Raw genomic sequence first — 17,389 nt, forward strand, 5'->3', positions numbered from 1 at the left:
TAACTTAACCGAGCTGGTTGGGCTTCCCCGGGGACAGTAGAGTGAGAAGGAAAGGTGAGAGCAGGCATCAGGGAAATGGGTGGAGGAAGAGGAGCCTGGGCCGCAGGCTGAGGAGGCAGACGAGGAGGGAGAGGGTTGTAAGGACTAAGTCCCGGAGGGGAGTCAGGCCCAAGAAGGACCACCTTTGTCATTGGGGAGGTAATAGGAGACCTGAGCAGTGGGCTGGACGTCGGAGTGCATGGACAGCGGGATGGCAGGTGCACACACGTGGGCAAGAAGCAGGTTCTGGAAACGAGGCAGGGAGAGCTGGGTCCAGGGGCGCACTGTTTCTTTTTAAGATGGAGAGGCCTTGAGTTTGTTGAAAGGCCAAAGGGCCAAAGGCAGTCAGGTGGGAGGAGTTGGAGATCTGAGGAGAGGCAGCTTCTGAGCAAGTGAGAGACAATGGGGTCCCCTGGGCCTAGGTTGGGGAGGTCGGCGTGGACGGGGAACCCTGGTCCCTCCACTGGGGAAGTGAGGAGGAATCGTGGGTGCAGGTGCAGATCCGTCTGAGGGGACGGGGCCCTGGCACATTTTCCTCCCGTGGCTCACGATGACAGCTTTTGCTGGCCGGCAGGTTCCTCGACGGACCGTTTCTGACTCCTCCTGGCCCAGCAGCAGGAGACCTTCTGGGTGTCTGGAGGCCTCACCCAGAGCACAGGGCGTGTGAGCGGCAAAGGGGCTCCACCCCAGGCCCCACCTGCCCTGGAGGAGCGAGCCAAACGCACGGCCCCATGAGGTCGCCAAGAGGCTGCGGGCAGAGTCCAGAGCTCAGGGCACTCAGTCGAAACCCAGAGCCAGAAAAGCAGGGGTTCAGCCCCGCTTTCTCCCCCACGTCCCCACTGGGTGTAGAAACCTCAGGGGACCTGCCTGGCCCTTTCACAGAACCCAACCCTGTGAGCAGGGAAGGGGGGGTTGAGGGGGGTGTGGAGAATGACAGCCCATTCTACGGGTAAAGAAACAGAGGCCCAGAGTTTCAGGGGGCTGCCCAGAGAGAAGCTAAGGCACAACCTATACAAGAAGCCATGTCTCTGGAATCCCGCTCTGTTCTTTTTTCCTTTGAATCAAATGATGCTTCCGGTCCAAACCCCAGAGAAGACCCTCACCTCGGCCTGTTGTGTTTGGACTTTCAGGCTACAGGGCAAGCAATAAGATTACACTACACTGAGCCTCACGTGGGCCTTAGCCCGCGTCCAGGCCCCAGCCCAAGCCAGTTACACCAGACCCTGGGGCGGGGTGGGGGGAGCAGCTCTAGGCATGGTTCCCCACTATTCTGAGGCTTGAGGAGCCTGCGGGGTGACCCCCAGCTTTCCCACTGCACACGGCTGGATGAGTCACTCAGGGCTAGGGGTGGGTACGGTGAGGCCCGGACTCTGTCCTGGAGAGGGCGTGCTCGGGGGAGGGTCACCAGGACAGTTCTGTGCACTTGGCTAAGTTCACTGCCTCACTGAGGCAAAGATCACGGTTTATTCCCAACTCTCCCTCCACCCGGGTGGCATGGAGTCAGCAAAGGAGATCCCGTCCCCTCCGCAGCCACCTGAGCCAGACCCCAGGCTCCAGTCACTGGTTTGCAGGCATTTCTTTTGCCTCTGGCCCCAGAGAACGGATAGGATTTTCTGGTTGCACTTGCTTGTGCCCCAACACTGGTGAGGGTTTTGCAGAGAAGGCGGGGGTGAGGACAGAGGGCTGGAGAGACGGGGGCGAGGCGAAGCTGGCTTGTTCTGTCCCCTCCTCCACCATGTGCCTCTGGAGGCCAGGCGAGGTGTGAGGGTGTGGTTGAGGGAGGAGGACCCCACTGGGGAGCTGCTGTGGTCGCATCTCGCCTGGGGAAGCCCATGCCCGAGGCCTGAGGCGCCAACCTCCCTGACCCTGACCGAGAAGAACAGGCCAGAGCCGTGTGGGTTTTGCTCAGTCCCTATGGTGTGAGGCCAGAGCCCTCTGGGAGACGCCAGACATGGCGGCCAGGCTTCTTTCCGGGGAAGGTCAGCAGGTGGGCAGCCTTTTCTATGGTCCCAGTCTCCCACGCTGTCACTCTTGGTTCCCGCCCCAGGGAGACCTTGCCTGCTAACCCTACAGCAGGGCAGCACTGAGGGCCCGGGTTCCCACACCTGCCTCCTCTCTCCCCTTTCCTGCCCCAGCTCCTCCCTGCTGCCGGCTCGGAGTTTCTGGCCGCTCTGGAATGTACACAGGCCGTTCCCATCTCCTGGGCCTGGCTCCGTCCCTCTTGGTGACTTGTCCTGTGTGTGTGTGTGGCCCATGTCCCTCAGGGTGGGGTCAGTGGGATGGGTCATGTGTGTGACAAGTGGGAGGACTCCAGGCCTCTCTGCCTCCGGTGTTCCAGGCTTCTGAGCCCCACAAGGGACGGTAGGGGAGTGATACTAGAGCTTTGAGGGCAGAGTAGGGCCTAGGTCCCTGGCTTGCTGTGGCTGTGGTCCGTCCAAATGTCCCACACCCCAAGCCTACACCACGCCTGGCTCCACTTGGACGTCCCTGTCCTGAGCCCGCGGTAGGTGCAGGGAAGGAGTGGCCTGGGGGACATGGGCAGGGGAGAAAAGAGGGCCAGGGCTGGGGGCAGGAGGGTTACTGAAATGGGAGAGCAGAAGGTGAGGGGTCTGGCGTCCGGGATAGAAGGTGGGGGTCAGAGCCTGATCTGGGAGCTGGGCGGCCACGGGGGAGACCCTCGGGTGTCAGAGCCGCTCTGAGAGTGTCAGGAAGACAAGGAGGTCCTTGGCCTGGAGGGGGTCGGCAGCTTCTCACCAGGGACAGGCTGTGCCCGTGGTGCAGGACTGCGGTTTGGACGCCCAGTGGGAGGGTGAAGAGAGGAGAGGCCCGGGGAAGCTGTTGGTGTAGGGCTGTGGGGGGGCTACGTGCGCCTCGGTGGCCCAGGCTGGAGGAGATGGTCAAGGCGAGTAGACTGTGGTGTGGTCAAAATCCCTCCCGTTCCCTGTGTGGCTGGAAGACTCCAGACACTGGCTCTCGCTCTGATACCACATCTGCCCAGACCCCTTCCTCTTTGAGACAGACGTCCCCCGCTCACCCCGCGACACACACACAAGCTTCCTCTTCCCCATCACATCCTCCCCGGGCCTGCGGGGAGCTGATGGCCACTCCGCGTCCTGTCCATGCCAGCCCAGGCGCCAGCACCCAACCGCCCCCTCTGCCTGCTCCCAGCCGCACAGCCTGCCCCTCCCCCACCTGTGGTCCCGGTGCCACCCTGCCCCAAGGCTGTGTCTGGCCTGGGACTCAGAACTTGCCAGTCATCAGAGCATAGCGCAGGAAGGCCGGTGTGTCCCTGGACGCATAAAAATACCCCAGACCTGAGTGAGACACCACCCCCTTTCCCCCACCCCACCCTTTCTCAGGCAGCCTCTGTCTCAGGCTAGCACTTCCGCAGCCCTGACAGGAAATGGGCTGGAGGCTCAGCCTCCCGCCATCTCAAAGCAACTTCTTGTTTCCCCCTTGCCCCGTGCCAGCCCTGGGGTTGTGCCCCTTGGCTCCACCCCTGAAGCCTTCCCAGGGCTCTGTCCCAGCAGCTCAGTGGGGACAGGATGGTGGACATGATTGCCAAGCTGACCAGGAGGCAGAGTCGGGCCCTGCGGGGACAGGTAGGGGACCCTGGCATCTGGGGGCAAGCTTGGCCTCTGATGGGGAGGGCTGAGGGCCTCTGGCCTGTTAGGAGCGGGGTGAGCTGGGTTTGGGGGCAGGACATCTCCCAGATTTGGGGGGACTCCTCCCTTCTTGCCTCTTTCCTTTTCCAAGGCCTTGCCGGTCTGAGAGGGGCTGTGGAGGGGCGCTGAGACACGGTGATCGGTCATGGGTGATCGGTGATCGGTGGAAGAGGGAAGAGGGGCAGGCCTGCCACCTGTTTGCGGGGAGGGGAGGGAACTGGAAACGGGGTGCTGGGGGGCCGGGCAGCTGGGTGTGGTGAGAGCCAGGGCGCCTCTCAGCTCTGTCCTCGGGCCTGAGGTGGGAGATCACTTCCCCTTTCCTACTTGGAAAACGTACGTGTCTCTGTCATGATTGGGGTCTGGGCCTCAAGAGCTGTTGGTGCCCTAGTCAGGGTCTGTTGATGGGCTGCGACGGGGTGTCGTCTGGGCCTCCAGGAGCTGTGGGCAGGGGGGCGCCGGGCCCTGCTCTAACCTGGGCGAGCCTCCCCTTGAAGGCAGAGGGCACGGAGGGACTGGCCCCACCTGGCTTCCAGTCTGATCCTGGCTGTGGCTCTGCCAGGAGAGGAAAACGCCTCTATCTTAGCACTGTGAGGGTTCTGCAGAGAGTTCTAGAGCTTGAAGGGGCCTCAGGGCTGCAGTACCCCTAACTGCTCACCTCCAGTGAAGGCCCCTTACTACCCCCTGAGCAGCCCCAATCCTTAGAATGTGCTTCCTTCCAAGGAACCCTGCCCTCTGCTCCCACTAGGCCTCTGATCTGCGGTCCGGAGCCCCACAAGGTGATTCTGTATCTTCCCTTCCTTGTGACAGCCCTATCGTGCTGGGGGCCTACACATCTACCCCTGTATCTCCTCTACCTGCTAGGGCTGTTCCTCGTGCAAGATCCCCATCAACCTGACCAGCCTGGGACTCCCCGAGGACACACAGCCAAGTCTAGCAGCCTGCCAGTGGAAATCCCCAGTCCAAAGAGCCTGGCTCCTTCCTTAGCTCACCCACCCCCCGTATGACCCTCCAGCCTCAGTGGGTCCAGCTGGGGTGGGTAGGAGGTGCGTCTAGTCCTCCCAAGGAGTCTCCTGGCTCCTGTGCCGAACGCTCATTCCCAGAAAGTCCCTGCTCAAAGCTAACTCCCGTCTCTCCTGCAGTGTCGGATACGTGTGTTTGTTGTCTGCTGTGAAATGTAGCATGGAATTGACCCGGGTACTCTAGCAGTAAATATCCTTGGTGGATCGGCTGTGTGCTTCAGGGCAGCGGGCCGCCTGCTAGAGGGTGACTGAGGAGGGTTACATCATCCTGGGTCCTGCTCTCAAAAACCTCCTGCCTTTTGGGGTCAGAGGAGGTAGGCAGATGGGTGGACGATGAACTGGCCAGCAGAGCAGAACGCCACCAGGCCGTAAATGGAGCCCGGCTCTCCAGGATGTTTGGAGCTGGGGACCAGCAGAGGAGCAGGATTTGGGTAGGCAGGGAATGTTCTAGGCTGGGGGACCGACTGGAGCGAAAGTACAGTGATAGGAAGATGCCTTTTGTATGTGGGGGGAGGGCCAGTGGGCGGGTGTGGGTGGAATCCAGGTTGCCCAGGAGGGCTGCAGTGGGCACAGCGAAAGGAGAAGTGGGGTGGAGGGTCCCGTCTCAGCCACACAAGGGCTTCTGGGGTGAGGGAGAGGAGTGAGGAACTGATGTATCCAACTCTTCCTCCTCCCTCCGTGCCTGGGACCTGCCACCGGGTGCTCTCAGACGGCAACACTGTCTCCTGTGTTAGCAGTAATCATCCCTGACGTGCTGTGCATTTCACTCAGAACCCTGCTCGGCTCCCTCCCCACTCCCCGGCCATTTACCCGAGCTGCTCAATAGGGATTTGGGTCCATTTGTTCACTGCTGCATTCCCAGTGCCTAGGACAGGGCCGCACGGAACAGGTGAACCTTCGTGGGACAAATGAATGGATTTTTAGGCACCTACCTAAGGCCTGGGGAGAGGCCACCTTGACAGGACTTGCTTCCCCTCTTGGGGAGTTTATAGTTCAGTGAAGGCATCACAGCAACAGAGGAACTTCTGTGATTAGAAAAGGAGCGGGGGGTGGGGGTGGGGGGGGGGTGGTTATTATACAAAATTTTGAGAAAAGCTTAAAGAAGAAAAGAGAAAAGTTTAAAGAAACAAATAAAAACAAACCCAATCCCTATAATTACACTGCCCAGAGATAACCTCTGTGAGCATTTTGGAGGGTTTCTGAAAACACCTAACTGGAACTATCTGCTGTTTACCGTGTTGAAATCTGCATTTCCCTCATAGCATTACATGTTCTTAGAAAACAGTATTAATCTTGTGCTACTCTGCGGCCTGGGGTTTAATAATGTCGCTATCTATCTCTCCGGTGGGCTGAGGGTGCTAGGCTGTGGTGAGCACATGAGAGGAAGCTCAGGAAGGGCCTTGAACCTGACACCTGAGCTGAGTCCTGAGTCCGCCAAGTGAGAAAGGGGCAGGGATGGGCCTAGGCAGGCTGTGATAAAAGACACAGGAGAGAGGGCGGGACCTCCAGCAACTGCATGTTAGGGCTACTGGAGCGTAAAGTTCAAGGCAAAGGGCCAGGAATGGCAGGAAATCAGACGGAAGGCAGGCAGGTGTGACAGACTTTGCCCTGCAGGTGGCAGAGAGCGGTAAGGGTGTTAAGCATGCCCTGACTTACATTCTGTGTGAAGGGAGCTTCCAGCCCACCTCACTTTTCTTTGGAGGGGGAAGAGGGCCTCACCTTTCGTTGCTCCTCCTTCCTCCCTCCCATCTGGCTCTCCCCTCTCTTTCCCTTCTCTGCAACTGGTTCCGAGGACTGCAAAACCCACATTCAGGAAGTTCCAGTCTCAGATCCAGAGGCAGTACTGATTCCAGTCCCGGATCTTTCTGGGCCAGGAAGGAAGAAGGGGTGGGGGCTGTAGAATGCAGCAGGGCCCTGCCCCTGTGTGACCTGAATGGGAGAGGAAAAGGAATGGGTCTGAGGCCATGTCTCTATTCCTGCCCAACCGGTTGATTCGCGCTCCCCTTCCCCCCCCCCCCCCCCCCCCCCCCCCCGTCTAGTGCACACTGAGTGCACAGCCGGGAGAACTCAGTTATCGATATTTTATTATTGTTAATAAATAATGTAACTGCCCTAGGCCTCTGGGACACCTCATACTTTACAATGCATACTTTACAATGCACTTTCAAGAATATTTCCTCATTCTTGGGGCGCCTGGCTGGCTCAGTCGGTTAAGCGTCCGACTTCGGCTCAGGTCATGATCACAGGTTCATGAGTTTGAGCCCGGCATCGGACTCTGTGCTGACAGCTTGGAGCCTGGAGCCTGCTTCGGATTCTGTGTCTCCCTCTCTCTCTGTTCCTCCCCCCCACTCATGCTCTCTCTCCTTCAAAAATAAATAAAAACATAAAAAAAAAAAAAGAATATTTCCTCATTCTCTCTTCACTACAATTTCCGGACCGGGCAGCGGGCGGAACAGACGCGGCGGGGTGGGGAGGGGGTGTGCTCTGACTTGCCAAAGGTCACCCAGATGGCAAGTGGCCGAATCGGGACTGTCTGACTCCGGAGATGCCCTGAAGGTCACGTCCCCTCCCTCCTCCCACAGGTGGACGACCCCTCGGAGCCCGTGTACGCGAACGTAGAGCGGCAGCCTCCGGCCACTTCGCCCGGCGCCACCGCGGCCCCCCGCCCCCAGGCGTGGGAGACGCACACGGACGCGGGCACCGGGCGCCCCTACTACTACAACCCGGACACGGGCGTGACCACCTGGGAGTCGCCCTTCGAGGCTGCTGAGGGCGCCTCCAGCCCGGCCACCTCCCCGACCTCGGTGGGCAGCCGCGAGAGCCTCGAGACAGACTGGGGCCAGTACTGGGATGAGGAGAGCCGCAGGGTGTTCTTCTACAACCCGCTGACGGGCGAGGCCGTCTGGGAGGACGAGCCCGACGACGAGCCCGAGGACGACCTGGAGATGCAGCCGGGACTGAGCCCGCTCAGCCCCAGGGACCAGAGGGTGAGGGGGCGGAGCCTGGCCCGGGTGGGCGGGGTCTCTTTGGGCCTGTGTCCCCGCCTCTTGCTGCCCGCAGCCCCCGAGAACGAGGGAGGGGGCGGGGCCTGGCCGGTGGTGGGCGGGGTCTCTTTGGGCCTCTGCCCCCCGCCCCTTGCTGCCCACGACCCCCGAGAATGAGGGAGGGGGCGGGGCCTGGCCGGGGTGGGCGGGTGGCTTTAAGGGACTCCTGGATAAGGGAGGGGGCGGGGCCAAGGCGGAGTAGCTCTGAGGGTCTCAGACCCCACCTCCTGCTCCCCGCAGCCCCCAGACTGCTGGTGAGGGGACGTGGCCTGGCCTGAGGGGGCGGGGCCAGGGGTCTGTACTGGCTCTGAGACCCTCTGACTCCGTTTTCTGTACCCTGCAGCCCCCTACCCCTGAGACGGACTACCCCGAGTCGCTGACCAGTTACCCCGAGGAGGACTATTCCCCCGTGGGCTCTTTCAGTGAGCCACGGTCCGCCTCTCCCTTGGCCACGCCCCCCGGCTGGTCTTGCCACGTGAGCCCCGAGGGGCAGACGCTCTACACCAACCACTTCACCCAGGAGCAGGTAGGGGCAGCGGGCAGATGGGCGCAGACAGCCCCTGGGTCACTTCTTCAGCTCTTCCTCACCAGGAGCTCCCCTTAACACCATGAACTGCAGCTCCTGAGCAAGCTCCAAGACCTCCACACCCCCCCACCCCCCGCCCCACCCCCGTCTTCTGCACCTGACCCTCCGGACTCCTGGGGCTATATTGGGAAACTTTTCCTCCTCTCCCATTAGCCGGGCTTGGAGCCCTGACCATCCCTCTTCCCACAGTGGATGAGGCTGGAGGACGAACACGGGAAGCCCTACTTCTACAACCCAGATGACGACTCGGTTCAGTGGGAGCTGCCCCAGGTAACTAACTGGGAAAGCGAGAGTCCTGGGGAGAAGGGAGGGCATTATACCTGACACTGTCTTTCTCCCCAGGTTCCTGTCCCTGCCCCTCGAAGCATCTGCAAATCCAGCCAGGACAGTGAGACCCCAGCCCAGGCCAGCCCCCCTGAGGAGAAGGTAAAGGAAAGAGCATGTAGGCCCTAGCAGAAGAAATCGGGGCTTCCTGGTGGTCATGGGGCCTGGAACGGGGTCCGGCATGTCACCTCCATAGGCCCCAGCACTAGCCTGAGCTGAATGAACCTGGATCTGGGTCATCCTGGGCCCAGGTTTGGGTGAGGTTGGGAGCCGGGAGGAAATCTCTCCTGCTGGGGTGGGAGCAGGCACCCCACCAGCAGCAGCAGCAGAAAGGGGTCAGTGATGACTCAGCCCCGCCTGGAAGGAGTTGCTGGCTGTTGGGGAGACTAGCCCCTGCCTGCCCTGTGGCTCAGCCCCTTAACCCCCTCCTCTTTCCCCTTGTCTTTCTAAGATCAAGACCCTGGACAAGGCCGGTGTGCTGCATCGCACCAAGACAGTGGACAAAGGAAAGCGGCTCCGGTGAGAGCCTGTCTGCGTTCAGACTAGGGCAGGGCAGGCCTTAATTAAGATGACATTTACTGAGCACATCCCATATCGAGGCTTTTTTTTTTTTTTTTTAAGTTTATTTATATAAGCAATCTCTACAGCAAATGTGGGGCTCGAACTCACAGCCCCGAGATGAAGAGTCAGTTCCATACGGCAGGCTCTTGTTAATCTTCATAGCAACGTTCTAAGAGGTCCCGTGAGGACACACTGAGGCACTGAGAGATAGTGACTTCTCCGGGGTCCCTTGGCCACCACGTGTTAGAACTGGGAGTCCAGCCCTCACAGTTGGGTACCCCAAGCTGAGCTGTGTTCTTAAGCTCTGCGCCCCGCTCCTGTGGGTGGAAGGGGGCCTCAGCCCAGGGCCCAGTGCAAGCTTGGCCACCACCCACTTCCCCACCCCCACCTAGGAAGAAGCACTGGAGCGCCTCCTGGACGGTGCTGGAGGGTGGCATCCTGACGTTCTTCAAGGACTCCAAGGCCTCAGCTGCAGGCGGCCTGGTAAGGCCCAGGCCCCAGAACAGGGACCATCCCATCTGCTTCTGATTCCTGCGGCTCTTTACCTGATCTGGCTTGTCTAAGGCTAGGTCTGAGACGGTAGAATATGAGTGCCAACGGAGCTCGGCCTTGGCAGGGGGTGACGACAGCAGATTCAGCCCACGACAAGTGCTTCCAGCCACCCTGGGCATGGGGAGCAGTCCTTGAGGGTGGCCTCCCCAGCCTGGTGGGCAGGCAGACTGGGGACTGGGCACACCTGCTCCTGGGGATGAAAGCTGTGCTCCTTTCTCCTCTCCTCCTGGGTGAGCAGGCAGCAAAGGACCAGCCAGTCCAGGATCTCTAGGTTCTAGGAACCCCTGGGCCCGCTTTCCCCATCCTGTCCCTGGAGCCAGGAGCCCTGGCAGGCCTGTCTGAGCTGAGGGCTCCTGGTAACTGTGCTCCCCCCAATCCTTCTCCCCTCTCCCACAGAGGCAGCCTCTCAAGCTCTCCACCCCTGAGTACACAGTGGATCTGAGGGGGGCCTCTCTCTCCTGGGCCCCCAAAGACAAATCTAGCAGGAAGAATGTGCTGGAGGTGAGTGATAGGGGTTGGGAGAAGGAGAAGGGGCTTACTGATGGCTTGAGACCCTCATTAAGCAAGCCTCAAGAAGGGGGACCTGGGGAGAGTGGGACTGGAATTCTCAGGGCTCAAAGCCAAAGTTGCCCCCACCCCGGGCATCCGCCCACAGCGTTTCTGGCATCACGGATTCTGCAGTTCCCTCTCCAGGAACTGGGTTCAAGTTCTTGGCTCTAGAGGGTGTTGAGAAGCAGGGGTCTCTGCGGAATGAAACTCATGCCTAGAAAGGCGGCCCTCATCCCAGACAGGAGACTCCCTGTCCCCCACTACTCACTTAGACAGGCTGGAAACCTGCTCTGGCTGATCAGAGCCCAGCTTCCAGCTGAACTGGGTCCTCAGTGAATACGCTGGGTCCCCAGTTTCCCAGGCTCCCCTAGCAGGAAGACAGAGGCCACATGGGGCCCAGGCAAGGACCCTTATGGTACCACACATTCCACTGCCCACATGTGGTCTTGCTTTGAAACTGCCTTTACCCTCACCTCCGTCCCCAAAAGTTCTGAGGCAGCTCACAACAAGAACACATGTGGTGAGCTGGTAAAATCCACTGAGAAGCCAGCACCAGCCACAACAAGTCAGAGGAAGGGGTCAGTGTGGAGAGGCATCAGGAGGCAGCTGATGTACAGGTGCTAGGTTGTTGCTAAAAAAAAAAAAAAAAATTACATCGTTCTTATTGATGAGGGAGGGGGGCTTTCCCCAACTTTGAGGGAAATCAAAGCTCTTTCTTAACCCTTAGCTCTTTTTTTTTTTTATATTTTATTTAATTTTCAAGAGAGAGAGTGGGGGAGAGGCAGGGGGCGGGGGCGCGGACAGAAGATCTGAAGTGGGCCCTGAGCTGACAGGGTGATAGCAACAAGCCCGATGCAGGGCTCGAATCATGAACCGCGAGATCATGACCTGAGCTGAAGTTGGACATGCAACTGACTGAGCCACCCAGGCGCCCCAGCTCTTTTTTTTTTTTTTAATTTAATTTATTTATTTGGAGAGAGAGAGAGAGCGTGCACATGTGTGTGAGTGGGGAAGATGCAGAGGGAAAGGGAGAGGGAGAGAGAGAATCACAGGCTCCGAGCTGTCAGCACAGAGCTCCGACGCGGGGCTTGAACTCACAAACTGTGAGATCGTGACCTGAGCAGAGATCAAGAGTCAGACACTTAACCAACTGAGCCACCCAGGCGCTCCCCCTAACCCTTAGCACCCGAAGCAATTTTTAGTGTGCAGCTCCATTCTAGTTTAGCTGCTTCAGGTAACATGAGAAAAGCCACGAGCATAACCTTACCATTCAGCTCAGAAAATGCAGTTCTGCAAGGCACTTGAGCATGTAGTTTTCACCAAGCTTCGCGCAGTTCTAGAACCAGTTTTATCCACAGAGCAGGCTTGGAAAACCAGTTTGATCTCATGAGCTACTCTGCTCAGTCAGTCCGTCTGGAACCTTCTCCAGGCTTAGCAGCATCAAGTGCTGTGACCAATTAGCAATGTCTGTCCCGGGTGCCAGACTGGAGAACGTCACTTTGCTGTGCATGTCCCTTCCCTGACCTAAAGGGACGTCCTTCAACCAGTGCTCTATAAATGTCATCCCTCTGACTTGGCTTTTGATGAAAGCTTCTGAATAAATGCTTCTGAGCTGTCTTTTCTGGCAAGAACTGGAAGGCAGATGGTACTTGTGGAAGTTATTCAAGCTGTTGGAAAGGCTGACAGTCTTGAACGGAAGCGGAGGAGCCCCCTGCTTCTGCTTCTTGGCCGCAGGTGGCCATCCTCCCTCCATTCAGGGGTGGCCTGCAGGCTCCTCTAGGATTTTTCTCAAGAGACAGCCCCAGATTCTATATCATGGCCAAGGTAGATGAGCCGGGCAAATTTTCACAGCCAGTCTTCCTTGTCACTCCAGAGCCACAGGAAACTTCAGTAATAGTCCTCCAAAAACAGCTAGTTTGGGGCAGCTCAGCTTGCCTGTGCATTCAACAGGATGAACGTTTTTTGAAATCTGTTGCTACGTATACGTACAATATAGCCTTTCCTTCTGTATGAAACTTTCAGATATGAATGGATGTTGTTTTGAGAGGCCCCTGGTCTGCCCATCTGTAACAGATATGCTGTCACTTACTGCATAAGGCATTCCAAAGTGGAATGCCTCGGCCCCCGGGGTGAGGCCCTTGCTCTATTATGCCTTCAGTTCCTGGGGACAGGGACAGATCATGTCCACCATTTCTCTGCCGCCCCCTCCCCCCGCTAAGGCCTTGCTCCGGGGTAGGCCCAGGGAACCAGAGATGACTGAGTGACTTGTGTCTCTCCAGCTACGGAGCCGAGATGGCTCAGAGTACCTGATCCAGCACGACTCAGAGGCCATTATCAGCACCTGGCACAAGGCCATCGGTGAGGGCATCCAGGAGCTGGTAAGCAGAGCCCGGGGGCCTCTGGGGCTGGTGGGTCGGCCGTTACACAGAGCAGCTGGGACCACTGTGGGTCGGGCATCTGAGGATAAATGTCCCTCCCTGCAGATGGGCCGCCGAAGAAATAGTCTCTCATAAGTAGGCAAATCCAGCCTGTGGGGTTGCAGGGGTTGGCCCTGCAGGAGGGTTCTCCTAGGGGTGGAGACAGAGCCTAGAGGAATGTCCTGTTTCAAGGGAGGCTGGAAGAAAAGTAAGTACCCAAGAAAGAGCCTCTGTACTAGAACGACAGGCTAAAACCACAAGATAAAATTTTAAGCTATTAAAATTTTAAAGTTAAAGAAGAGTCGACTATTTTTTTAGGTTCAAAAAATTAATTACATAGAGTCAGGACAGACCTCCTCTGACAGCTATTTACCTGGGAACAACCTGGGGCCTTTTGACCCTCGTTTCCCTAGGAGCCAGCAGGGGGTACAGAATTTGGCTGTATTACTAGAGGTAGGAATCCAGATCTAGGGCGGTGATGCTGGTGCAGTTGTGGGCAGTGCTGAGGCCTCAGCTGGAACTGCAAGTTCAGAACCAGGAGCCACATACTGAGGAATGCTAACCTAGTGGAGTGTGCACAGAGGAGCTAGGAAAATACGGGAAAGGGGGGTCAGGATAAGAAAGAGTGGGAGAGAACAGGATAACTGTCTCCAACAGCTGAAGGGCTTCCAAGCAGCCAAGGGAGGTGAAGTTTCTGAGATTCCCCTGGTGGAAGGAGGTCAGGGGAGGTTAACCGGGGAAGGGAACAGTGCACTCTGCCTGGGAGTCACCAGGGCCGCTGGGAGGGGCGTCGGGGTCCCCGCCCCAGCCCAGATGGACCTCCCGCTGGCACCGGGCTCTGCCACTCTGAGGCCCCGTGATTCCAGTCCGCAGACCTGCCCCCGGAGGAGGAAAGCGAGAGCAGCAACGCGGACTTCGGGTCCAGGGAGCGCCTGGGAAGCTGGCTGGAGGGTGAGGCGCGGCCCACTGCAGGTGAGCGCGGGGGGGGGGGGGGGGGGGGCGGAGGGCGTCTCCTGGGGGCGGGGGGGGGGGGGGAACAGGGGACGACCCACCCGGCCAGTCCCGGCGCCACCGAGCGACTCGGCCCCGCATGCCCGTGCCCAGGCGCAGCCACCGCGGAGAGCGACCTGAGCAAGGTCCGGCACAAGCTCCGCAAGTTCCTGCTGAGGCGGCCCACGCTGCAGTCGCTGCGGGAGAAGGGCTACATCAAAGGTACGGGAGGGAGCCGGCGAGCGCGGCGCCGGTGGCTGGGGGGCCGGGCAGCGCTGACGGGCCTCTCCCCCAGACCAGGTGTTCGGCTGCGCGCTGGCCGCGCTGTGTGAACGCGAGAGGAGCTCGGTGCCGCGCTTCGTACAGCAGTGCATCCGCACCGTCGAGGCCCGGGGTACGCGCGGCGCCCGGAGGCCTCCCTCCGGGGCCGCTTGGCGGAGAGCCCTGGGCGGGCGCAGGGCGGCGGAGGGAGGACGGGAGCCCCTGGGTAGGAGCCATAGCGGGAGCTTTAGACCCATCCCGCCAAACCCGAGGTCAGCGCCTCCGTCTGCCCCAGGGCTGGACATCGACGGCCTGTACCGCATCAGTGGAAACCTGGCCACCATCCAGAAGCTGCGCTATAAGGTGGACCACGGTGAGGCCCGTCCTCCGTCCCCGACCCCAGGGCCTGAAGGCGCAAAGGGGTGCTAACCGCCTCTTCCTCCCCCCCCACCCCCAACCTTCCTTCCCCCATCGCCGTGTGGCAGATGAGCGCCTGGACCTGGAGGACGGGCGCTGGGAGGACGTCCACGTGATCACCGGCGCCCTGAAGCTCTTCTTTCGAGAGCTGCCGGAGCCCCTCTTTCCCTTCTCGCACTTCCGCCAGTTCATCGAGGCCATCAGTGAGCGCCTGGGGGAGGTGGGGGGGACGGGGTTGGGGTGGGGCCGGCCTGCCTCGGGCACCCCCTTGGCTGGACCCCGCCCCCACTCTCCCCACTGGGACTCAGCCCCTCCGTTCCCCTGGCCGAGCCGACCCTCCCTTCCCTAGAGCTGCCGGACCAGGCCCAGCGCAGCCGCCGTGTGCGGGACCTGGTGCGCTCGCTGCCCGCCCCCAACCACGACACGCTGCGGCTGCTCTTTCAGCACCTGTGCCGGTGAGCCGGCCAGCCGCGCGGAAATGGGGAGGCAGGTGCTGGCGGACCACCCCCCCCCCCCGCGCCCCCCTCCAGCTCTGGGCCCTGATGGCCTCCCTCCCCACCCCACTCCCCCCACTGCAGGGTGATCGAGCACGGCGATCAGAACCGCATGTCCGTGCAGAGCGTGGCCATAGTGTTCGGGCCCACACTGCTGCGGCCGGAGACTGAGGAAACCAGCATGCCCATGACCATGGTGTTCCAGAGTCAGGTGGTGGAGCTCATCCTGCAGCGGTGTTCAGACATCTTCCGGCCGCACTGACAGCCGACCCCACCCTCACCCCCGACGCTGGCGCTGCGGACCTGGGACTGGGGACCGCGACAGTGGTCCCACCACAGAAGCTGGACGGTTGGAGGCCGCTTGGCCAAACTCTTATCTGTGAGACCCTCCGCCTCCCATCGGTCCGCAGGCGGATGTGAAATCTGTGCCACTGGGTGCAGTATGGTGACCCCTGGTGGGCAGTTTGCAAAATGTGATTCCCCCCCCCCACCGCCCCCCCCCCCCCCCCCCCACCGCCCTGGCCTGTCTTGTTTGGGGCTTCTTTGGGTTCGGTTCTTTATTACATAGACACCTACTGTGTGTGTGTGTGTGTGTGTGTGTGTGTGTGTGTGTGTAAGAGAGAGAGAGAATTGTGGGGGTGAGTTTGATTTCCCAGATGGGCCATGCCCTGGGGGAGGACTTGGGGTGAGGGGCTTCTCAGCTTTTTCAGGCCTGCACCTGGTCAGGCCTTCAAGGACGCCCTCCCTGTGGGGCCCCAGCCCTGTGTGGGTCATGAAGCAACAACATACACCTTCCTTCCTTCCCCGCTGCCCTGCCTTGCCTCAGGCGCAGCTCCTGCCTGACTCTCAGTGGCTGACTGTGGGCCATTTTCATCTGCTTTCCTGATCCAGGCCTCTGCCCTCCCTGATCCACTCGTGTTCTGAGCAAGGGTTCTGCATATTCGCTAAGCGCATACCCTGCGCTGGCCACCTGCCATGCACCGTTTCCACACACAGTCCTGTTTTACAAATGAAGAAACCGAGGCAGAGGCAAAGTGACTTGTTCAGGGTCCCGTGGGGGTGATGGGTCGGACTGCCCAGCTCAGGCTCCTCTCGCAGCACAGCACAGCCTCCTAGGAGGCCCTTTCCTCCAAACTATCCCTCTCCTCCAAACCCCATCGTGGGCTTACGGGGAAAGCAAAAGAAATGAAGGTAGGTTGTGTCTGGGCCTTGGGAGACCCTCAGGGCAGAGGGGAAACCCGCCCCAGCTGGGGGAGGGGGAATTAGCACTGGCAAGGGGTCCCCAGCCCCTCTCAGTGCCCTGGCCGCCCGGCACGCCTGCCTGGCGCCCACCTGGTCATAAAGAGCTGGGAGAGGCCTGCAGGGTTGGGGGAAGGGGGGTACAGCCTCTGGAAAGGGAGCGTGAGCCCCAGGGGCAGCAATGCCCTCTCCCTCCTCATACACAAACCACCTCAGTTTGTGGGTCTCGCCCCACCCTCCCCCCCCCTCCCCAGCTACGGTTCATTTCTTCGACAAACAATAGGAACAGATATTTATTGACATTTGCGCCACGCCAAGCATTTCACCCGGATCGTCTCAGTTTCTCACAGCCAATATTTATTGTCTGCTCCTCCGCGCCGGGCACTGTGTGCTGGGGCGGGGGGTGCCACCCACGCCACCGCTCTGGTGGAGCACCTGGCCCGGTGGCCGACCCAAGCCCACCTCACATGCCAGCAGGGCCGGGACAAGAGTACAAACGGAGGCCTCACCCCATGCATCGAAATATTGTAAAGTTACAAATCAAGATATAACTGTTAAATAAAAATATGTTCTATTCTCCTACTTTGGTAAATACACGTTCATAATGACCTAATGACCAGGTTCCAATGTAAACTTCTGTGACTCTTCTGAGTTCTGTGCCCGGGTGTGTTGGCACGAGAAGAGCTGGCTCCTGCTGTCCTGTGGCCACCCGCATGGTCCACCCTTAAGGGAATGGGCCTGGGGCCACTTGGGCAGGGAATTCTGGGCTCTTGCATATCGGGAGCAGGGTCCAAAGGGAAGGGCCTGGGCTCCAAGGGGTCCCACAGATTCCTCATCCTGTGGGGAGAGAGAAAGGGGGTCAAGAGTAGAACCTTCTAAAGCAGAGGATCCACAGCAGGGCAAGGATTCCTCTCACCCAGGCCTAAGGACAGAACTAAACAGAGGTTAAACAACTGATTACTTGGTTACATTACTGTGTACAAAAGCTAAGAAAAAATGCAGGGTGCCCTAAAGGCGTGTCACTCGGGAGTGGCTGTCCCTCAGGAGCCTGAGATGCTTCTGTAGAAGCCCCATTTGAGCTAAGCACTAAAGAATCAAGAGACGTCTGGGGCGCCTGGGTGGCTCAGTCGGTTAAGCGTCCGACTTCAGCTCAGGTCACGATCTCGCGGTCCGTGAGTTCGAGCCCCACGTCGGGCTCTGGGCTGATGGCTCAGAGCCTGGAGCCTGCTTCC

General features: G+C 59.6%; 1 protein-coding gene across 4 annotated transcripts in view; it reads left to right on the forward strand.

Annotated features, from left to right (window-relative positions):
• The window catches only part of ARHGAP27 (Rho GTPase activating protein 27), a 31,615-nt gene extending 14,876 nt beyond the window's left edge, over positions 1 to 16,739 (forward strand). For 2 of the 4 annotated variants that reach the window (XM_053892490.1, XM_053892493.1), the window contains 15 exons: positions 7,306 to 7,710; positions 8,111 to 8,293; positions 8,543 to 8,623; positions 8,696 to 8,779; positions 9,129 to 9,196; positions 9,631 to 9,721; positions 10,187 to 10,291; positions 12,619 to 12,717; positions 13,623 to 13,728; positions 13,861 to 13,968; positions 14,042 to 14,140; positions 14,303 to 14,380; positions 14,493 to 14,627; positions 14,774 to 14,879; positions 15,003 to 16,739. In XM_053892490.1, coding sequence (XP_053748465.1) covers positions 7,306 to 7,710; positions 8,111 to 8,293; positions 8,543 to 8,623; positions 8,696 to 8,779; positions 9,129 to 9,196; positions 9,631 to 9,721; positions 10,187 to 10,291; positions 12,619 to 12,717; positions 13,623 to 13,728; positions 13,861 to 13,968; positions 14,042 to 14,140; positions 14,303 to 14,380; positions 14,493 to 14,627; positions 14,774 to 14,879; positions 15,003 to 15,180 — 1,926 coding nt within the window. In that variant the 3' untranslated portion in view covers positions 15,181 to 16,739. Of the gene's footprint in view, positions 1 to 2,612; positions 3,642 to 7,305; positions 7,711 to 8,110; positions 8,294 to 8,542; positions 8,624 to 8,695; positions 8,780 to 9,128; positions 9,197 to 9,630; positions 9,722 to 10,186; positions 10,292 to 12,618; positions 12,718 to 13,622; positions 13,729 to 13,860; positions 13,969 to 14,041; positions 14,141 to 14,302; positions 14,381 to 14,492; positions 14,628 to 14,773; positions 14,880 to 15,002 lie in introns of those variants that run through there. The other 2 variants (XM_053892492.1, XM_053892491.1) reach the window with 2 other exon arrangements.
• The last annotated feature ends 650 nt before the right edge of the window (positions 16,740 to 17,389 follow it).

Source organism: Panthera pardus, unplaced genomic scaffold (assembly GCF_024362965.1).
Source record: "Panthera pardus isolate Hobbes unplaced genomic scaffold, ASM2436296v1 HiC_scaffold_3, whole genome shotgun sequence".
Classification (NCBI taxonomy): domain Eukaryota; kingdom Metazoa; phylum Chordata; class Mammalia; order Carnivora; family Felidae; genus Panthera; species Panthera pardus.